General features: G+C 33.3%; 1 protein-coding gene across 2 annotated transcripts in view; it reads left to right on the top strand.

Moving 5' to 3' along the window:
* The first annotated feature begins 29 nt into the window (after positions 1-29).
* The window catches only part of LOC132701629 (leucine-rich repeat serine/threonine-protein kinase 1), a 53,132-nt gene continuing 34,203 nt past the window's right edge, over positions 30-18,958 (top strand). The window contains exons 1-4 of one of the 2 annotated variants that reach the window (XM_060669745.1): positions 30-204; positions 422-619; positions 708-873; positions 15,961-16,120. In XM_060669745.1, coding sequence (XP_060525728.1) covers positions 151-204; positions 422-619; positions 708-873; positions 15,961-16,120 — 578 coding nt within the window. In that variant the 5' untranslated portion in view covers positions 30-150. Of the gene's footprint in view, positions 205-421; positions 620-707; positions 874-10,884; positions 11,124-15,960; positions 16,121-18,958 lie in introns of those variants that run through there. The other variant, XM_060669746.1, reaches the window with a different exon arrangement.

Below are 18,958 nucleotides of genomic sequence, written 5' to 3'. Positions count from 1 at the left end.
TAAGATAAGAAGACAGAAAGGCACAACCAACTAACCTAAAAGTTGTTGACAGTTTGTGTACTTCCAAACAAAAGTTAGTAATTATTATTGATTAGATTATAAATTTCAAATTAATTGCAGACACTTTAACGTTTTACAACTGTGCACAAAATGTTAGATTCTTCCCCTGAAGATGAAGATTTTCCTGGTCGCTTACTTCATCAGGTGGGTATGGTTTCTTATTTTTAAAAATTTAGTATGTTTTAGATAAGAAAAACTTGGGATTCCTAGCGGTACCTCTAAACATTGATTAATTTACACTTCGCGCTATATATTAATTTTGTATTTTAAATATTTTTTACTAACGCCAAATTTAAGCAATAAATAAATAAAACCAAAAAATGTTAGGAGGATATTTATTAATTAATTTTTGTTTTTGCAGGCAGCACTTTGGGATAACACGGAACTTTTAGAAGATTTACTTGAAGGAGGCCAACAAGTGTTTCTTAATTCACAAGATAGCTGGGGAAGAACACCATTACATGCTGCTGCAATTACTGAAAATTCAAAATGTCTTCAAATTCTTTTAAATTCTGGAGCTGATCCCAACTTGACTTGTGGTCCACGTGGTGACTATAAAGTAAATATTGTGTGCATATCTAAATAAAGTAGCTCACTGATATTAAGATTGAGTAATATTTAAATTATAATTTAATCATTCTTTTCAGACACCACTTCACTTAAGTTCAGAATATGGCCACGATCATAATGTTAAGGTGTTATTGGAGCATAATGCAGATTTTCAAATTCCAGATTCTAGTGGTTGTAGAGCACTAGAATTGGCAGAAAAAAGTGGACATACAAAATGCATTGAAGCCATTAAAAGTGCAGCAGGTATGTTTTTCTTTTTCAGTGTTTCAATTTATTATATGTGTGTGTATTTTGATCAAATCAATTTCAAATTGAGAAATTAGATTTCTATTGGTCAGCACTAATTATCTCAGTCTGTCTCATCTCAGAAGTTCTAGCAATGTAGTGCTAAATTCAAGAATTTCAAAATTGAGTTTGCATACTATAAGGTAACATAAGAATAAAGATGACTCACACTAATTGAGTTAGTCAATTACCATGTTAGTGACTACTCTGCTTGCTCTGTTGTTGCTTTTTCAAAGCAATTTCCTAAAGGTATTGTAGCAGCATAATGTCTTTTAAATGTACTATTCTATTGGGCCCACCGTAAAATAATATTTAAGTTTTTGACAGCATTTTAACATTTAATTCTAATCTTAAAGATAATTTACCAACAGATGTCAAAATTTTCATTAGGAAGTAAATTAATTGGAAGTAACTGATGGAATACTCAAACAAATAACTTCAATGCTCTGGCAAAAAAATTTACCCAATCTGCCATTGCTTGAAATTAATTTTAACATTTTTCAATTTGAACTTCATGTATATTCTTCCATCACTTGGTGCAAAAATTGTTTTCTCTCTTTCAGGGGTTCCCTAATAACCAATATTTTTTAAATGAAAATCTAAACCACATTTTTTACAACTTAATACTAATATTTAAATACACTTAAAAATACAAATATTTAAATATTATTTTTTAAAATTGTTTTTAAGTTCTTGACAGTTGACTAATTTGCAGATAAATAAATTATTGTACCAAATTAAGAAGAACTGTTAATTTAGAAATTAATGTAATTTTCAATTATTTTCTTTTACAAGGGCAACTGGGGCATCACATTACTGTGTTGTGTGTGTTTAATGTTGGTCTAAAATGGGCCGATGTTAGTTATTTGGAAATATTTAGGGGGAATAATTAGAAGTTACTATTTTATTTTTAATAAAAATATGGATTTTCTAAATTTTTATAAAATTATAAAGAACACAGAAAAACTGCAATGAGAGCGGCATTCGTTACTTGTCAAAATTAACATTTTCTTCTATCTTCTATCTTCAAATCATCTAGTTATTAACATCGGTTATTTATATATAAAGATAGCTGACGTTTCGCCAATCATCCTGATGGCTTCTTTAGAGCTTAAGTGAAGCTTGCTCACATTTTATTCTGAACCCACTTATATACTGTTTGAGAGAAGGGGAGCTAAAAAAGAGACAATAACATTGTCTCAGATTTCCATATAAATTCTTCAGAAATCTTTAATTGTATATTACTCAACAAGTTTGATAAACGCCATATTAGTTTATTTGGCACGAACGGAGCGAGTGCTTAATACATGAGTGACTGAAGTAGTTTACAACGTGTTGCATGCTATATGCGTATTTTGACCATCAGAGTTGACAAACCAAAGCCCTGGCTAATATATCTGAAAACATCCGATAACTCCCAAACCCGTGAGTAATATACAGGAAATATCCGAAGTGGCTCGCAGCCGTACTGACGTCTTTAAGCGACACTGTAAAATGGATTTTAGAGCAGGAATTTGAAAAGGGGATTATTTTAAATGAATTTGGGAAAAAATTTAGATGGTATCCAAGGAACTAAAGAAACACTTTTTATCCCGAAGCAAAAGAGAATATGTCGAAAATCACCTAAAAAGATACTTTAGTCCAGAGATTTATACACTTTGAGAGTATATTTACAAAAACGTTGTTACGACTTACTTTTAGGTAGATTAAAAAAAGTAATATATCAAAATATTGTTCGGTGGCAGTGGTGACACATTATTGAATATTCCGTACTTTAATTTTTATCCCTCTCATTCCTTGTTCAACTTTATCTTGGGGGACAATGAAGAAAAATAACTTACTATTATAAAGGACATTTTATCGAATAACTTTTATCAAAATTCATTTCAAAATGATCATTTTTACTAAAATATAGAAATGTTATTTTTCACATTTATTTTGGTTTGAGTAAAAACAAAAGTCAAGAACTGAAATTGTTCAATAAAATAGTTCAAAATAGTTTTTATATGTTGCGGACTTGCGGCGTTATATTAATATTAATATAATATTATTAGACGATAAAATCAAAATACTTTATTACCCAATTATTTAGATAAGTATTTAGCAAATGATTTAATTTTCAAATTCCAACAACCTCTTTTCCTATTACATTAGACAACCATTTATATTGAATATTTATATAAGATAAATATTTATATTCGATGTTTTTAATATTTCCAACACCGCTCTAAATAGTATTTAGCAGAAATTATCGGAAGAAAATAATAAATCTAAAAATGTACCCAAAAATTAAAAAAATTCGGAAATTATTGGAATGCTATAAATACACAATAGCAAAACGAAGTATGAGATTATATATATAAGAGATACCTCGTATAATTGTAACTGCAATAATTATAAATTACATTCGCATTTAAAATTTTGGGATAAAATAATTTGATAACCATATATATAAGAATCTCGCAATAATAACATATGTTTTATACTAAACATATAATTTAATATTTTATAATATTCGCATATAAAAATCCAAAACTTGTTGGTGCTACTTTGTTTAATTAAAACATTGTTTTAATATTGTTGCTTAATGGAGCTGAAGATTTGTACAATGCAATAATAATTAAATAATCGAAAAATAGCAATTCGTGCAACTAAAAGAAAAAAGAATAATTTTTGATCGGGGATGGCTCGGTTGGTAAGTCGTTAGACCTGCCAACTCAACTTGCAGCAGGTTGTAGGTTCGGTTCCCACCGGCAGCCTTGGGTGTTGTTATTGTGTTTGTTGTCCGACTTTAACCGCGGACTTAAACCTGGTCAGGCATCTAAGTAAAGACAGACGCGAGTTCATTGAATTAAGGAAAAAAAAATTGCAACGAGCGGACAACTAGTTGAAAAAAGAATAACTTTATGTAATGAGCAGATTTTCTCAGAACGAAGAGAGCATGCGACGTGTTTCTCACAATATTGTTTTAAATTCTAATATCATTAACATCTAACATCATATAAAGACTACGGCATTGGCAGCAGGATGTAAATATGATTTTTGTAGGTTTTGAATTCTTTACCACACATTTAATTATTTAATTTTTTAATAGAAAAAAAGTCATGTATTTTTGCTACGTTTACGTTACTTACAACTTACAAATTTAGAGCCTACTTCGAAATAAAACCAGCAACTTTGATTAATCAATAACAGACCCAGAAGGAATCCTGAAGATTAGTAAGTTTCTTTGAAAAACGAACTTGCTGAGGTTTCATCAATCATCCTCTTCATTTCTTCAGAGCTTAACTGAAACTGTATACAGGGTGGTCCATTATGAATGCAGCTAAAAGCAATCCTAGTTAAAATATATAATATATATAGGGCGTTAAAGTTTAAATATTTCGAAATTGTTTTATCTTATATAAACTTGCATTATATGCTATTTATACGCTTATTAGAAAAGTAAAAAATTGGTTTGTTGCTGTTTTTTACGCACAGTTCGATGGTATACTCAGATTTTTTCTACCTTCAATTATTTTCTAGAAGAAAAGAAGAATGGATCAGCCTGTATATTTTTGAATAATATGAGTTTATCAAGAGCATCACAAAAATGGTTGTCTTTAATATTAAAACTAATATTTATGTTTTGAAAAATATGTATTTAGAAAAACCTTAATTCAATAAAAAAAAAAAAAATGAAAAATTTCATTTAACCTTAAATGAATATACATCTTTAGACCCCTAATATAAGAAAACTAGTCATTATTGATTAAAAAAAAAACAATGAACTTAGTTTTAATTACGCAATAAAGAAATCTTAAATTGATGGCTTATGGAACTGAAGCCCAAGCGTTCTACTTTTCTACTTCGATTTTTTCGGATTGAAGCCAATACATTAATTTCATCAATTTCCTTGTTTTCTTTCTTGTAAATATTGCCACGGGATTCACGAAATCCATGATATTTGATTTTAATCTGTAATAAAAATTGTAATTTGTAATGAACGTAAGTGAATTGACAATTTTGTGAACCAAGCAGCGCTTTCAATATTGAACATTAGGTATGTCAGTGCTAGTAACTTGTTCAACACTTCAGAGATAATAAAATTATATACATGGAAGATTGTCTATGGGTTACAAGGGTCGACAAACTCAATCGTATTATGCATAAATATACAGAGTCGTTTATTTAAAAATATATCAGTTTAATTTATTTCTCGGTAGTAATTGAAAAAAAAAACTGAGGAAGCCACTGAATCCCAGTTACAGTTTCAACGGTGTGCCACACCATTATATTTTGTCTTATATGTTTTTATGTTTCCGAATTGACGCTCCGCATCAAATCTATATTAATTTTGTTTGTCTCATATATGACCCTAATATATTCATATTCCGTATTCTACGCCTGTTCGCCAAGATAAGATTCCTAATTTGTTATGTTCAATTTTTATATGAGTGGTGCAGTGGTCGATGCAATCCGGTGTTTTTTTTTTAAATTTTACATTTTTTTGCTTGCTAAGGTAAATATTATACGAGAATTAATTAATTAAATTAATTAAATAAATTAAAAATTTTACCGGTGTTTTCTTAGCATTTTGATATTACACGTTTATAGGACCTTTTAAAATTTGTATTGTCCACGTATGATTGTTTTAAAGTTTCTTTGGTATGCCTAGTAACAAAGGGATAGTAAATGAACTGAATAGCGTTTGTTTTATATGCCAAACTACAGGACCTATGAAGTATCAACTTTAATGGAAGCTGCCCGATTCGTGCAAGAACACAATCGAACTATAAAACTGGAATACCATCGAGCACTTTTTGAGAAAAAGTTAAAACTAACCAACTCAGCAAGTTTCCAATTTACGCAGACTATTCGCAATCACCGCAATCGTTGAGGCTAAAACTATTCGACTTTTTAATTAACTAACCTTTCAAATGATCAGAAATCGTCTGGCTTAAAATGTTGGAACGGTTCAATTTAGCTTTGCGAGTGTCCGAAAATCTTGCTGTCTATGAAGTTTCTATAGCAAATCCAGAAATAAGGCAAGATTATTTTACAAAATTAAAAGAACTTCTGAATAAATTGGGCGTGAAAAATATGGAGTTGTGATGAAACAGTCCTCAACTACATTGTTAAACCAGATAAAGTTGTGACTGCAGTTGGAAAGCGGTACATTTACACGGGGCTGAATGACAAACTCTTCTAGGCTGTGTATTTGCAAAGGGACCTCGGATTCCTCCAATGAATCCAATATTGATAATTAAAGGTGTCCGCTGGAATGACTCCATAAAAACCCATTGCCAGTCAAATACACTAGTAAAATTATCTCAAAAAGGTTGGATTAATAGTGATTTATTTTTTTATAGAGAACTGCTGTATTGTTCACGGTTTCAAATTCTTCGCACATGAATCCGGACATCATTTCTTTGGCAAATGATAACGAAATTTACCGTTTTGGATTCTCTGCACACACCAGCCATATTTGGCAACCGCTAGATTTTGGGGTTTATGAATCATAAAAGTTCACTGGTAGAAGAGCTTGGATGAGTTTATCAGGAGGAATCGAGAAAAGCACTTCCGCACTATTTTTAACCCCGCATTTATACTCAGTTTCCCTCGAACCAATATGATAAATGCATTTCGAAAAAAAAAAGTTGTTTCGGAAGAGGCAACAACCGTAAGCTTGGTGCGCCTATTCTCAACAATCTACCAACAATCGAGTTTCTTCCACTTTCTCAAGGTTCTATGCCAGCTGCTCCATCAAATACAAAAAAGAGGAACTCTAGAGCAAAATGATTAAACTTAGAAACTGGAAATAAACTTAAGTCCAACTCAGAGGGAGTTTTAAAAGTTGATCCAAGTCATTACCGCCCAGCTGATGTTTTACCAATTCTAACGATCATGTCAGTCAATGTATTCGTGTTGTTTTGGAAAAAAATAATATACTATTATATATGCAACAAACGGCATTTAATAATAATAATAATAGTAATAATAATAGTCCTTATTACGATTACAAGGGCGAAATCTGGCCTTAACGCATATCTAAATACAAACTTCACATTTCATATAAAAGTAAGAAATAGGCATAAAATTATAACAATAATATATTATGTACCTTGAACTACACATCAAAGTAGAACTTTATTATAACATGTAAATTTATATTTAATTTTTACAATTAACCAAAACCAAGGAACTTTGATTTGAGAACAACATTTGCGTAAGTTAGTAATAAAACGACAAGAAATATTCTGAATTTTCTGTAGCCGATAAGAGTGTCTAAGCAGGATTATAACACAATATTGCATTAAGATAAACGAGAGAGAACAAGACTCATACATACATAGTTGTATTTTCGTGTCGTACGACAATACGTCTTTATTTGTATACAACAATTTCAAACTCATATAACACTGTTTGTAGACATGCGTGACATGATCCAAAAACTTCCTATTCTCATCAATATATAGATCCAGATTTCTAACAGACTCTACAATTTTGTTTCATCAGCAAAAAACTGAGCTTAGCACTATGCAACCACACCGCCCAGATCCGTCTCATAAATCAAAAGTAATAACGGTCCCAATACTGAGCCCTGCGGCACCCCCGATAAAATATCTAGAGATGACGAGAGCTGATTTTGTAACAGAACCTTTTGCCGCCGGTTATGCAGAAAATTTAACGTTCTTTCATCAAATCCAATATACCGACATTTGGCAATCAACAATTTATGATTAATATAGTGTCAAAGGCCTTTGTGAAATCCAGTGGAACCAAAGCTGTCACCATAGATATGTCATCTGCTTTCAAGATTTCGTCACACAAATGGAATAGGGAAGTAACCGTGCTATGTCCTCTCATTTGCGTCACGAGTTTCTTTGGCACGAGCGGAGCGAGTGTTTAATAAACGAGTAACTTTAACTTTAACAGTTTACCAACCATGTTGCATCCTATACTTTTTCTACGACCGTTAGTTTTTGGATACATTTTTGCAAAATAATACGAAGCGTCAGAATTGCGGTAAAATCAAAACATCCGATTGCTTCTAAACCTGTGCGGTGGGAAAACCACAAATGCTATAATGTGCATTTGTACAAATCACCCGAGGCACCGGCGACGAACACTCGACAGCGGCCGAAACATTTATCCAAATAAAGAGAGAGGTTAAAATACGAGTGTAAACACGGTTTAGATAGCAAATTAATTTATAAAATGAGGTTAAATTATTTTACTTTGGTTAATTATCTATGTCGGTGGTTTCCTATATACAATGTACATATAAACAAAATGAAACTGACATTTTATGAAATAAAGTAGAGGTTATTGGACATAATATAATAATAACAATTTACACTATTTTTTAAGCTAAAAAAACTTACAACTTCTATTAAACATACTACAATAAAGGTGTAGGTAGGTATTTTATTGGAACCTAAGGGATTTTTATTTTATAATTTGGTCTTTTAAAATAGGTATCTTTAAGTATTGGGCGCTGTTCTTTTTTAAAATTTTAATGCAATTTCTTTTTTTTTTTCATACTTTTTATCTTGATAACTACTTAGGGAACTTTTTGTTGTGTTACACATGGCAACGTAGCATGTTAACGTTCCTGTTGTAGAAACTTCTAGGATTTAGTCTATCCTTAGCACTCAGCATATATCGATGCGCGAGCGCCCTGTCCTCAGGCAACGCACGATAACAACCGGCATTGTAATTATTTGAAGTCGTTGCAGAATAAATCTTTAGTTTCTGAACTAACGTATTCATTTAACTGTCGCACGAACCCCCGACAGAACACTTTTACTTTTTGATTCTTGGGGCTAGGTAGTTGGTTAATTTTTTGCATAATCCAAAGTGTTTTAATTGACAACCGTATCCTCAAAATAGTAACAGCTGAAGTATTAGATAAAGATATTGATAAATCATATTGCTTATTGAATAAATTTAAAAATCATCAATAATTTTAGCTGTGAGAACAATTGCGCACACGTTTTTATTGACCTTTTATGATTCATGATAATGGCCGGATGGAATTTTCCGAGTGAAACGTACCTAAATACAATTTTGCTATGACCGCAATGATTTACAGTCGAACTTCGATAACTCGAATTTTTGATAAGTCGAACCAAATTGGTTGGTAATAGCGTCAAAAGTAGGAAATGCGTGTTAGTTTGTCTTGATAACTCGAATGAAATATTCGGTGCCAACTTCGATAAGTCGAATTTTCTCGGGGAACCCCCTAATTACGACCGATCTTAACCTGTCTTTTTAACGTATCTATGCAAGCAGTTCAGTTTCTGTGCTTGCTGAGATCACTTGTATAACTTACTAGTTAATACTAAGTGAAAAATACTGTCCCTATTTGTCTGTTGATTAAAAATTCAAGGTTATAAAAGAACTGGAAAGTGGTTCAAAAAATAAAAATGCAGCTGTGAAGTATGGGATTTTGGCAAGTACAGTGTCTACAACTTTGAAAAATAAACATTCAGTCATCACCGCAATGGAACGTTTCGAAGAAAACAAAAACAATAACATTACACTAGTGGATTGTGTTGACGACGTAACTACCGCATGGAATATTGAGGTTAAACCTGAAACAATTTCCAATTGTTTTAAAAAAACCGGTTTTGGTCAGTCTTCTAAATGGGAAGAAGAAGATGAGATTCCCTTGATTTTCCTAAGTGAACGCCTGAAAGAAAAGAGTGAAGACGAAATCCAAATAGAAGTCGAGTTTAAAGCTTGGACAAACATTAGAGATACAGCAGAAGGTAGCACCATCAACGATTTTATACATGTGCATGAGGATATTGTTACTTCAGAGTTTCCTACTGATGAAGATATTATCAAGTCCTGCAGTTCCGAACCGGTACAGTTAAACATCGAAGATGACTGCGAAAGTGACACGATGGAGGAGGAATTGGAAGATGATTCTCAGCAACCACCTTCAAATGAATTGGTTGAAAATCCGTTGATTGTCTTGCGTTCCTATTTGAAAACCAGTGAATACACAACCGATTCCCTCTATGATTGTTTAAATAAAATTGAAGCTGATGTTGAAAATCAAAATAAGAAATCCAATCGTCAGTCACAAATAACTGACTGACTGAAACGCTTTGCCGGCCTCCCTCCCGCGTTGCCCCGAACGCACCGATACGATTTGGACAAATGAACATTTGGACAAATGCGGCCATCTCCGTGCGGTAATATTCCGGAAATGTCCGAAGTGGCTCGGATCCGTGGGACAAGAAATTCACGTGGGAAAGTGACGCTTGCCGCACGCTAGATGGGTGTATAATTATGCAAAAATAAGCATAATAATATGCAACAAGTTTATTAAACACTCGCTACGCTCGTGCCAAATAAGCTCGTGACTCAAGTGACGTTTACCAAATGTGTGGCGTACTATCCTTTTTCTACGAGCCTTAGTTTTTGGGGACAAGAAACTCACGTGCTAAAGTGACGCTTCCCGCACGCGAGTAGAAGAAACATGGTTCTATAACATAACCAAAAACCATAGCGTCAATTGCGAACTAAAAACCTAAATTATTTTCATAACATCAAAATATAATGTGAGGCACACTGCAATTTTAAGCCGTTTTTAAATTTGTAAAAATATACAGGGCGTTGGAATGAAATAAGTGGAATAAAAGCAACTCTTGGGTGGTGGGTGACCTTGAACTTTATCGGTTAACAAGGGAAAAGGTTGTTTGTCGTCAAATGCTCAAAAAGGGACAAACTCTCTATTTTGTCAACTTTTTGGACTCGCTCTGTATTATCCAGGAACGCGACGTATTTAATTCACTCGGCAGTAAATTCGTGAACGAAATCGGAAATGTATCGTTAAACGCCGTTTAAAGTAGGAAGTGTGCTTTAGTGAATGACCCGGTATCAACAACCGCAAACAAAATAATGATTGACGACGTTGATAACCTTGTGAACCTTTAAATTGGATCTGAAACGCAGCTCTCGCTCTCTTCGTGTATGCGGGGTTGTTTTCCTAGCGTTAGTAGTAGACGTTTCGCCCGGCGTTTTCCACTCGCGAGAATGTTAACGAAAAATGATCACCTACAAAACGGTCGGACGGTGTTGTTTTACTGCCGTTTTGATAGTTATTTTGACGTATCTATTAATTCTGCTCCTGAAGCGGAAGTATAAACTAAACGGGTGGTTCAGCTCGACGGGATATTAGAATGCAACGATAATAATAACCGGAAAATCTCGTAAGTAAGTAGTGTGCGATTACCGGCACTTTGTTTAACCGCAAACGCGTTGCCTGCCTCCTATTACTCGTATTTTTGAACGTTTCAAGTCGTCGAGTCGGGCAAACCATTTCATGTCCGACTTCTTCTGTGATATCGATTTTGTGGAACGGTTGAGGGAGAGAGCAGCTGTTATTTGATAAACGCACATTTTGCAGCTGATTTACATTTCGTATTTTGTTTTTTTATGCGGACGGTTAAAATGGTTCGCGTTAAAATGTACAGTGCTAGTGCCGACACGTTTTTACGTTAATATACCTTGTATTGATCGGTGTTCCGTGACAATGTCGAAAAAAGCACGCAGGAAAAGAGCGACGGAGCCAGCGTTTGACGTCTGCGAATATTTTACGGACGATTTTGCGGACTTTAATTCCACCGATGGCAAGTACTATATTACGTTCCATCGAAACCGATTGCGAATTTGTTATAGGTATATCGTTCGCTTGTATAGAATCCTTTGAACCTTAGGTATAGTGTTTCTCCGACTATATCGTCTTGACTTTTGAGAGACCGTCCCAAAAAAGTAATTACGACCGTGCAGCACACGATAAAGCGCTTATCAGTACAAGGAGGTATTTTTGTTTTCGTATTATCGACACCTTAGAAATTTTAAAGTAGAATAAAGAAATATGCGCGTTACAATTATTATTATTATTTGTTATGTTAGTGTGATAATTACAGACTAATTAGTTTGATGTCACATATCCTTAAAATATCATTAAGAATCATACACACGAGAATATAACAAAAGTGAGAGGAACAGATTCACGAAACTTCGGCTTTTGTAGGGCAATGGGCACTCGAGAGGCTCTTTTCTCATTAAACGTTCTAGTGCAACGATATAGAGATATGAACCTAGACATCTATGCATGCTTGCACGCACAAACACAAAACATTTGACCTTGTCGAGCATAAAACAAAACGTGCACTTTATAACCCAGCTATACTGGAATCAGACCGCTGAAGTCAAATTGGAGGGAGAAGTATCAGAGAGCATTAGTATTAGAAGGGGCGTTAGGCAAGGATGTATCCTCTCACCACTCATCTTTATTGCGACGCTATTTTCAATGAGACAACCGATCAAAGTATGGGAGAAATAACACTGAATGTAGTTTCAATCAATAATGTAAGATACGCTGATGATACTGCTATACTGGCAAGCAATATCCAGGACCTCCAACGTTTTATCTGACAATGAATATTGGTATAAAAATTAATGGTAGTGGCAAAGCCAAACATGCGTCCGGAATTTTTGAGAATCAATGTAGGATAGTAACGAACCAAAAGGAGAGTATCGTTTGAATATGTGCTGCAAAAGAACTGTTCTATGAGGTGCATATGAAGGTAAAATTGTAATAATTACTAAATTACTTATATTTTCTCTTTTTTATATTACAATTGTACAAAAAAACTCTTTGTAAAGTCATTATTCAGGTTTATTATAACGTTCCTGAAACTTCAACATATCAAATAAGAGAAATCCGCTAATAATTTTTTTAATGCAATATTTTTTTGCAGATCTTCTAATAATGTCAGAGAAGGTATTTAGGGCAGTGAAGTTAACTGGCATTCCAAGGTCAACCTTGCATTAATTGCTTGATGGTTCAGTAGAAAGGAAGGAACAATGTGGCAAAGGCATAGTGAAAGTGTTTAGAAATAGTGAGCGAATTGAATTCGCCGGGAAGTGTATGCGATGTATGGGAGTAATTAGATTTCGTTACTTGGATCATTGTAATTGAAATTAAAAGAGAATATTGGCAAATGTAGTTGCATTAAAGAAACCCAATGGATAGCGACAAAAAAATACCTCAGATTTATCAATTTCGTGTAGAAAAACCAAATATGTATTATTCAGGCGAGACTTCTACACCCATGACACTATAAAGGAAGGGTCGCACAATTCTTCATTGAACTGCATTTTGAGTGGACCTGCATCTAGAGGAAAAAGAATATCTATTTTACACTGTGATTCGAGAGAAAGTCCGAATATCCCACGAGCAAGCGTAATAGTTTATGATAATAACAGTACTTTGGGCTATAAAAATACTAACGATTAGCAGCAAAAAAGAGGCATTGTAAGAACTCCTTGTCAGCATGACTTTTATTTTGAAGATTTCTGTACAAAAAATTAGTTGCAAGTCTTAAGATCCTAATCATATGATAAAATTGATGGAAATGATAAAGGCCGAATTAAAAAACCAAGTCAGACGCAATATATTCAGTGTGAATGTGTTAACCATATCCTTGGATGATAGTGATAACACAGGTTCAAGCTATTCTGACGGCTAATTTTATTTAATTTGTATATATTATTTATATAATTAATACAGTGCACAATACAACAGAATGTATGAATATATTTTGTGTTTCAATTTCCGGACTACTACCCCGGAGCAGTTCGATTTCTGGTTCCAAAAATGCCTAGGAGCTGATAAAAACTTATTAATTATTAATTTATTAACTTATTTATCTACTTGTTGTTACAGGTACCATAAAACTACATACGGCAAACTACATAAGGCAATGAAAAAATTGTTCAAAGTTCATCTACTATAAAGTAATACATAACTATTTCTAAATTACTAGTTCACATGAGTAATAAAATAACTGAAAAAAAAACTTGCTAGTCTTAATTGAAAGAAATTAATTAAAATAAGAATTTTAAAGTAGGCGGTAGGATATTACAAAGTTTATAAAATGTTGTAGTAAAAAAGACGTCTTGTGTGGTGGTGGAGAGATAAGAACTCGAAATTTAAGGTTCAATCTGTTATTTTATTGATCAAGTAAGGTAGGCCGTTATTAAAAATAAATTTGTGTGCATTCAATATACGCCTATTCTGCATAATGCACCATTTGACATCCTGTAGTTTGTATGAGACTGGATCGTATTTTTTTTTGCCCTAAATTAACTGTAAACATTTTTTTTGTGCTCTCTCGATTCTACTTGTATCAATTTTATCTAACTATGGATCATATAAAATGTTACAATAGTTAAAATTTGTTCATTTAATGTTCTAAGCCTCAAGCAATAAGTGCGCTCTATGTATAAAGTAACCTTAAGGACTTTATAATACCCAGCTTGCTCTCTAAAGCGAAAATATATGTTTTTTTTTTTTTTTTTGCAAAACTCTGCCACCAACTTGTATATTGAATTCAAACACCAAGCGATCCCTTTTCCGTCCAAAGTGCATAACATATTATTAAGGATTAATTATCAAACCATAATCTGCTCAGGATTCTGTTAGCTTCTACTAATCAATTCTTGGACCGTATACCAATTACTGGGTGTCTTCAGCAGAAAAATATGCTGTAACAATTTTCATACACAAGACAAAATTGCTGGTGTAAATTGTAAATAAAAGTGGCCTTAGTATGAAAACTAGCAGGCACACCACAACTAATGGTTTCTCTAACTGTTTGACCTAAACTTGTTTGGACAGATTCGCTCGCATCTTAATTGGTTAATTTTTCAAAGAAACTTCCACAGGCTACTGTAATACTATTTACAAATCTTTTGGATTCCTCCTGCGTCAGTTATTTATATCTCAAACTTGCTGCTATTGCTTTCTTCAAAGCTTAACTAAAGTTTCGTCAGCAAGTTTAAGTTATAAACAACCGATTCAGGAGGATTGCAGAAGATGGCGTGTCTCAAAGTATGTTGTCTTGGCCTAATAATTTATTCATAGGCAAGATACAAGACAAGGGTGAGCGGTATTCAATAATTCACTTGTCATTAATTGCAAAACAAATTGCGAAAAATATGTAATTAATAAGTAGAGGATTCATTAAACAGATACTTTAAAAGAAATATGCCTACTCACAAAAACGCCAATATCTTCGATAAAGGATACGTAGTGACTTCCAATCTCACCGTCACGACAATCGTTTTCAAGACAGTGTTACCCTACAATCTATACAGTATAATTATTAAACTTATTTTCTCCATTGAAGTAACAATACACAAAAGTTTAAAGAAATAGTCATTATTTTCTAAACATATGTAACGTGCAACTGGATATTAACGCAATAAAATGAAATGCTTGTAAAACCAGCTGTTATAATTCTTCCTCTGTTTGAGAATTACATTAACATCCACAGTTTTTGATGTACCTACAAAAATAAAAGTCGGGAGGAGTTAGGTCTAGCGTTCAAATCCTGTAGTAATGTAATTTTGTACGGAGGATAATAAACGCGTATCTGTTTTTTTTATTTTTTATGGGGTATGCTAAGTGAATTCTGCTCGAAATTTGACACAGATTTCAGAAAGAAAAAGGAACTTGGTAGGTATCGTCATCTACATTTTGACCTAGCCTGGATATTTTCTATTTACTGCAAAAAATGCGCAAGACAACAGAATGATGGACGTGTGCGAGCATTTTGCCTGATTTCCAACACTGTGTTTGTGTTGTGTTTTTTTCTTTTCGAAGGTTAAGTTGAAGAATAACACCTGATTGTTTAATTCCAACGAAGCTCAAATGAGCCTTTTGATCAACTTAATGTAATACAACAATTTCAAGATTTTTTCTTTTCCACGTTTTAAGTCATATCTCATAAGTCTTGTATCGCATACTGTTTCCGATGCACCAGTAGGCATCTAATCACTTTGAGTTCAATTACTTTAAAAATTTGATGTATGCAGTAATAATTTGTTTTTTTCTCTTTATCTCATAAATTTTTGTGATGAAAATATATGGCTCGTTCTTTCAAAAATGTGTTAAATACCTATCCGGTAAATTTTAGTTTTTGCTGATCTATCGTCGATAGTATTTGTAATGTGTTGGTATCTACTTTTTTTCAGAGGCAAAAGATAAAGCGAGATTGGACGTACACGCTGCTATCGGGCATGCTTGCGCACAAGGCGATGTTAATTCTGTGCAACAACTTATTTCGTCGTTACAAGACGATGCAGAACTTATTGTCAATATGGCACCAAGTGGCGCGAACACACTTTTATTTTCGTAAGTGTAAGTTGGGTTATTATTAACTGTCTCCTCGGTATTTCAGATGAAAAAATGTTGGTCTTGGTCTAATCCACGTCACAATGTATTTTTCGATAAAAATATTTTAACATTTTTGGAATCTCCGGAAAAAATAAGTTTTAATATTTGCAATATTTGCAAAAATTCTCGGATCTACGGTCTACTTTGACAGAAACTGTTAAATAACATTGGGATATAGGATTTATTGTATGTACCCAATATTCCGCTTTTCCTCTGCCAGCGGATGATCTATTACGGCATATTCTCATCAGACTCCTCGATTCTGAGAGTTTCGATTCCCACTGTTTTGAATACCTGATTCTTCCCGATAAAAATTCACATTACATTCGGGAACACCAAAGCTTTCATTCCTACAATTGACTATATCGTTACCAACAGACGTAGGTATCAATCACACGCAAAAATTAGCATTTATAAGAAGCAGTTCATAATGCCGATTCTGTGCTTTGTTTTGATTTTGCATACTTTGATCAAAAATTTCAGTAAATAACCACCAGATGGCGCACCCATTGCTCCGATTTTATTTTTTTTTTTGTTAAGTTGGTACCTTGATTGTTGACATTCTAAAGACCAGAATTGTGGGCAGAAAACTCGTGGATTTTGCACCATGATAACGTCGCACAATACTATACGTAATTTTTTGACAAAAAATTACGACGTTATCATGGTGCAAAAAAAATATACCATGCAGTAGCAACCGAATTTACCTGATTTAGCCCGCGGTGAGTTTCTGTTCAACCGAGTCGAAAAACCACTACGGCCAACCGTTTCGGCAGCCGAGAGGAAGTAATTGAAAAATCGCAGGAAACACTGATGGACATACCGAAAATCGAATCTATAAATAGTTTCGAGAATTGGATCAGGCCCTGGCATAAGTCTGTGTGGGTGTGGATAAATTTCGGGGAACTTTTTTTTATCAAGCTCGTATTGTGGCATTTTGACGTTGTGGATATTCGTACATCGGTAGCATTTTTCATAAATTCATTGGTGAATTCCCTCAAATTGTTGTATTGTTTATCATTATACTACATTGTTTTTGAAAATATATTTCAGCTTGTCTCATTTTGTCAAAAATATTTTTAGACCGGTACATTACAGAGTTGGTTTTGCAACAAAAGTGCAAATTTATTTAACAAATTCATTACCGTTATTAATTAGTACAACTGAAAAAAATATATTACCATCACAGTTTCACTGTTTTTCAGTATAATTGAGCCCAGAAGGCAATGAAAAGATTGTTTTTCACATTCAGTAATTGTTATATTTCTGGTGCGGTAATGATTATCATTATCAAGTTCATTATTGGAAATTTGTACGAATTCAGATGGAGAAAAAACTGAGGTAAAGATATCAAACGCAAGACAGTTTAAATTTTCTCGTCTAAAGAGATCTAACATAGGGTACTTATGTTTATTAATAAAAATATCTTGCAAATCTAATGCGGTTTATATGGCGATTTCCAGCATAGCTAATTTTGCAGATAAACCAAAACCATTTGTACATTAATTCTAGAAAACTAACCAACATTCATTTTCTCAAAATGTCCAGATTGAATTATACTAGATTTGGGAAGCTAATTTTAAATTTACAATATATGATGGGAAATTAAAACTCTCTACATTAAAATGAGAAGCCTTGGGTTAAAGCAAGGTCCATATCTTTAAATACATGTAGAAGATCAGGCATGACGAATAATTTTTTAACAGTGGTTTTTAAATCACTATGTTCACCACAAAGCAGTCTGATTCTGAGGTTTCATATCCGATACTACCAGACAAATGTAAGTCCTATTGCACTGATTTTCTTAAATTGATATTGAAATTGTTTCAATTGGATCGTCATTTCTGACAGCATAAAGATTAAAGTGTGTATTTCTAATTTATTATCTTGCTCTTCCACCTGGGTAGTGCATCTTAAACCTAAATATTTATGTATCGTAGTTCATTTTGGAGCCCTATAGAAATTTGAAATTTTTAATTCCTTTCTTCTGTCTTTCTTTTGAATAACTTTATGTGCACAGATTGACGGGGTTCAAACTCATGTTCATATCTATATTAGCTTCATTATTTGTAACTTGGTTCATTACTTCAATTTCCTTATCAAAAGATTCAAATTAAATACTTGCATTGCACAAAATTATGAACTTACCATCAATACAATCATCATACAATCATTGTGGCTTTCTGGTTTTAATTAGTTTCCCATGAGAAAATATGGTAAGAATTGCACTTCAACGCAGACCTTGCTTTTGACTGATCCGGCGGAAAATGTTTCTACAAAACATCTAGTCAATCTAACAACCAAAACATCTGGAAGCCACATATTCTTTAAGGCGGTATTTCCTACAGATATTGCTGATACTGCTTTCTTGTTTGATATTTGTGTCCTTAAGGCAGCAAAAATAATCTTATCCCCTTTTTTGACTGGCAATCAACGGCACAGCAATACGGCAAGTGTCAAATTGGACTAAAAATCGACGGCCAAGTGGAATTTGACACTTCAAAAGAGAGTGGTAGTCTGTTAGCTACTGACTGTGTCATTCATTGGAGGGAGATTTGGTTCATAAACTTAAGTGACGATATTGAGTGTACTGGTGCTTTCTGAGGTGTTCGTAACAAAAAGCAGACGATCTCAATCTACTAGTGCTCACGAGTAGTTGACAGGCGATAAAGAATGTCTCCTAGACATTGAGAGATGGACTTCTTTTTGAATGTTTAATTACTATAGTTTATCTCAGCACGTTAAAAAATTTTGTGATATAGTAGAATCAATTTTCTTTAAAATTGGTGGCTACCT

This window comes from Cylas formicarius, unplaced genomic scaffold (genome assembly GCF_029955315.1).
Source record: "Cylas formicarius isolate icCylForm1 unplaced genomic scaffold, icCylForm1.1 PGA_scaffold_4__25_contigs__length_36172078, whole genome shotgun sequence".
Taxonomy (NCBI): Eukaryota; Metazoa; Arthropoda; class Insecta; order Coleoptera; family Brentidae; genus Cylas; species Cylas formicarius.
Note: the sequence above shows the minus strand (reverse complement) of the source record. Positions and strands in the feature narration are given on the sequence as shown.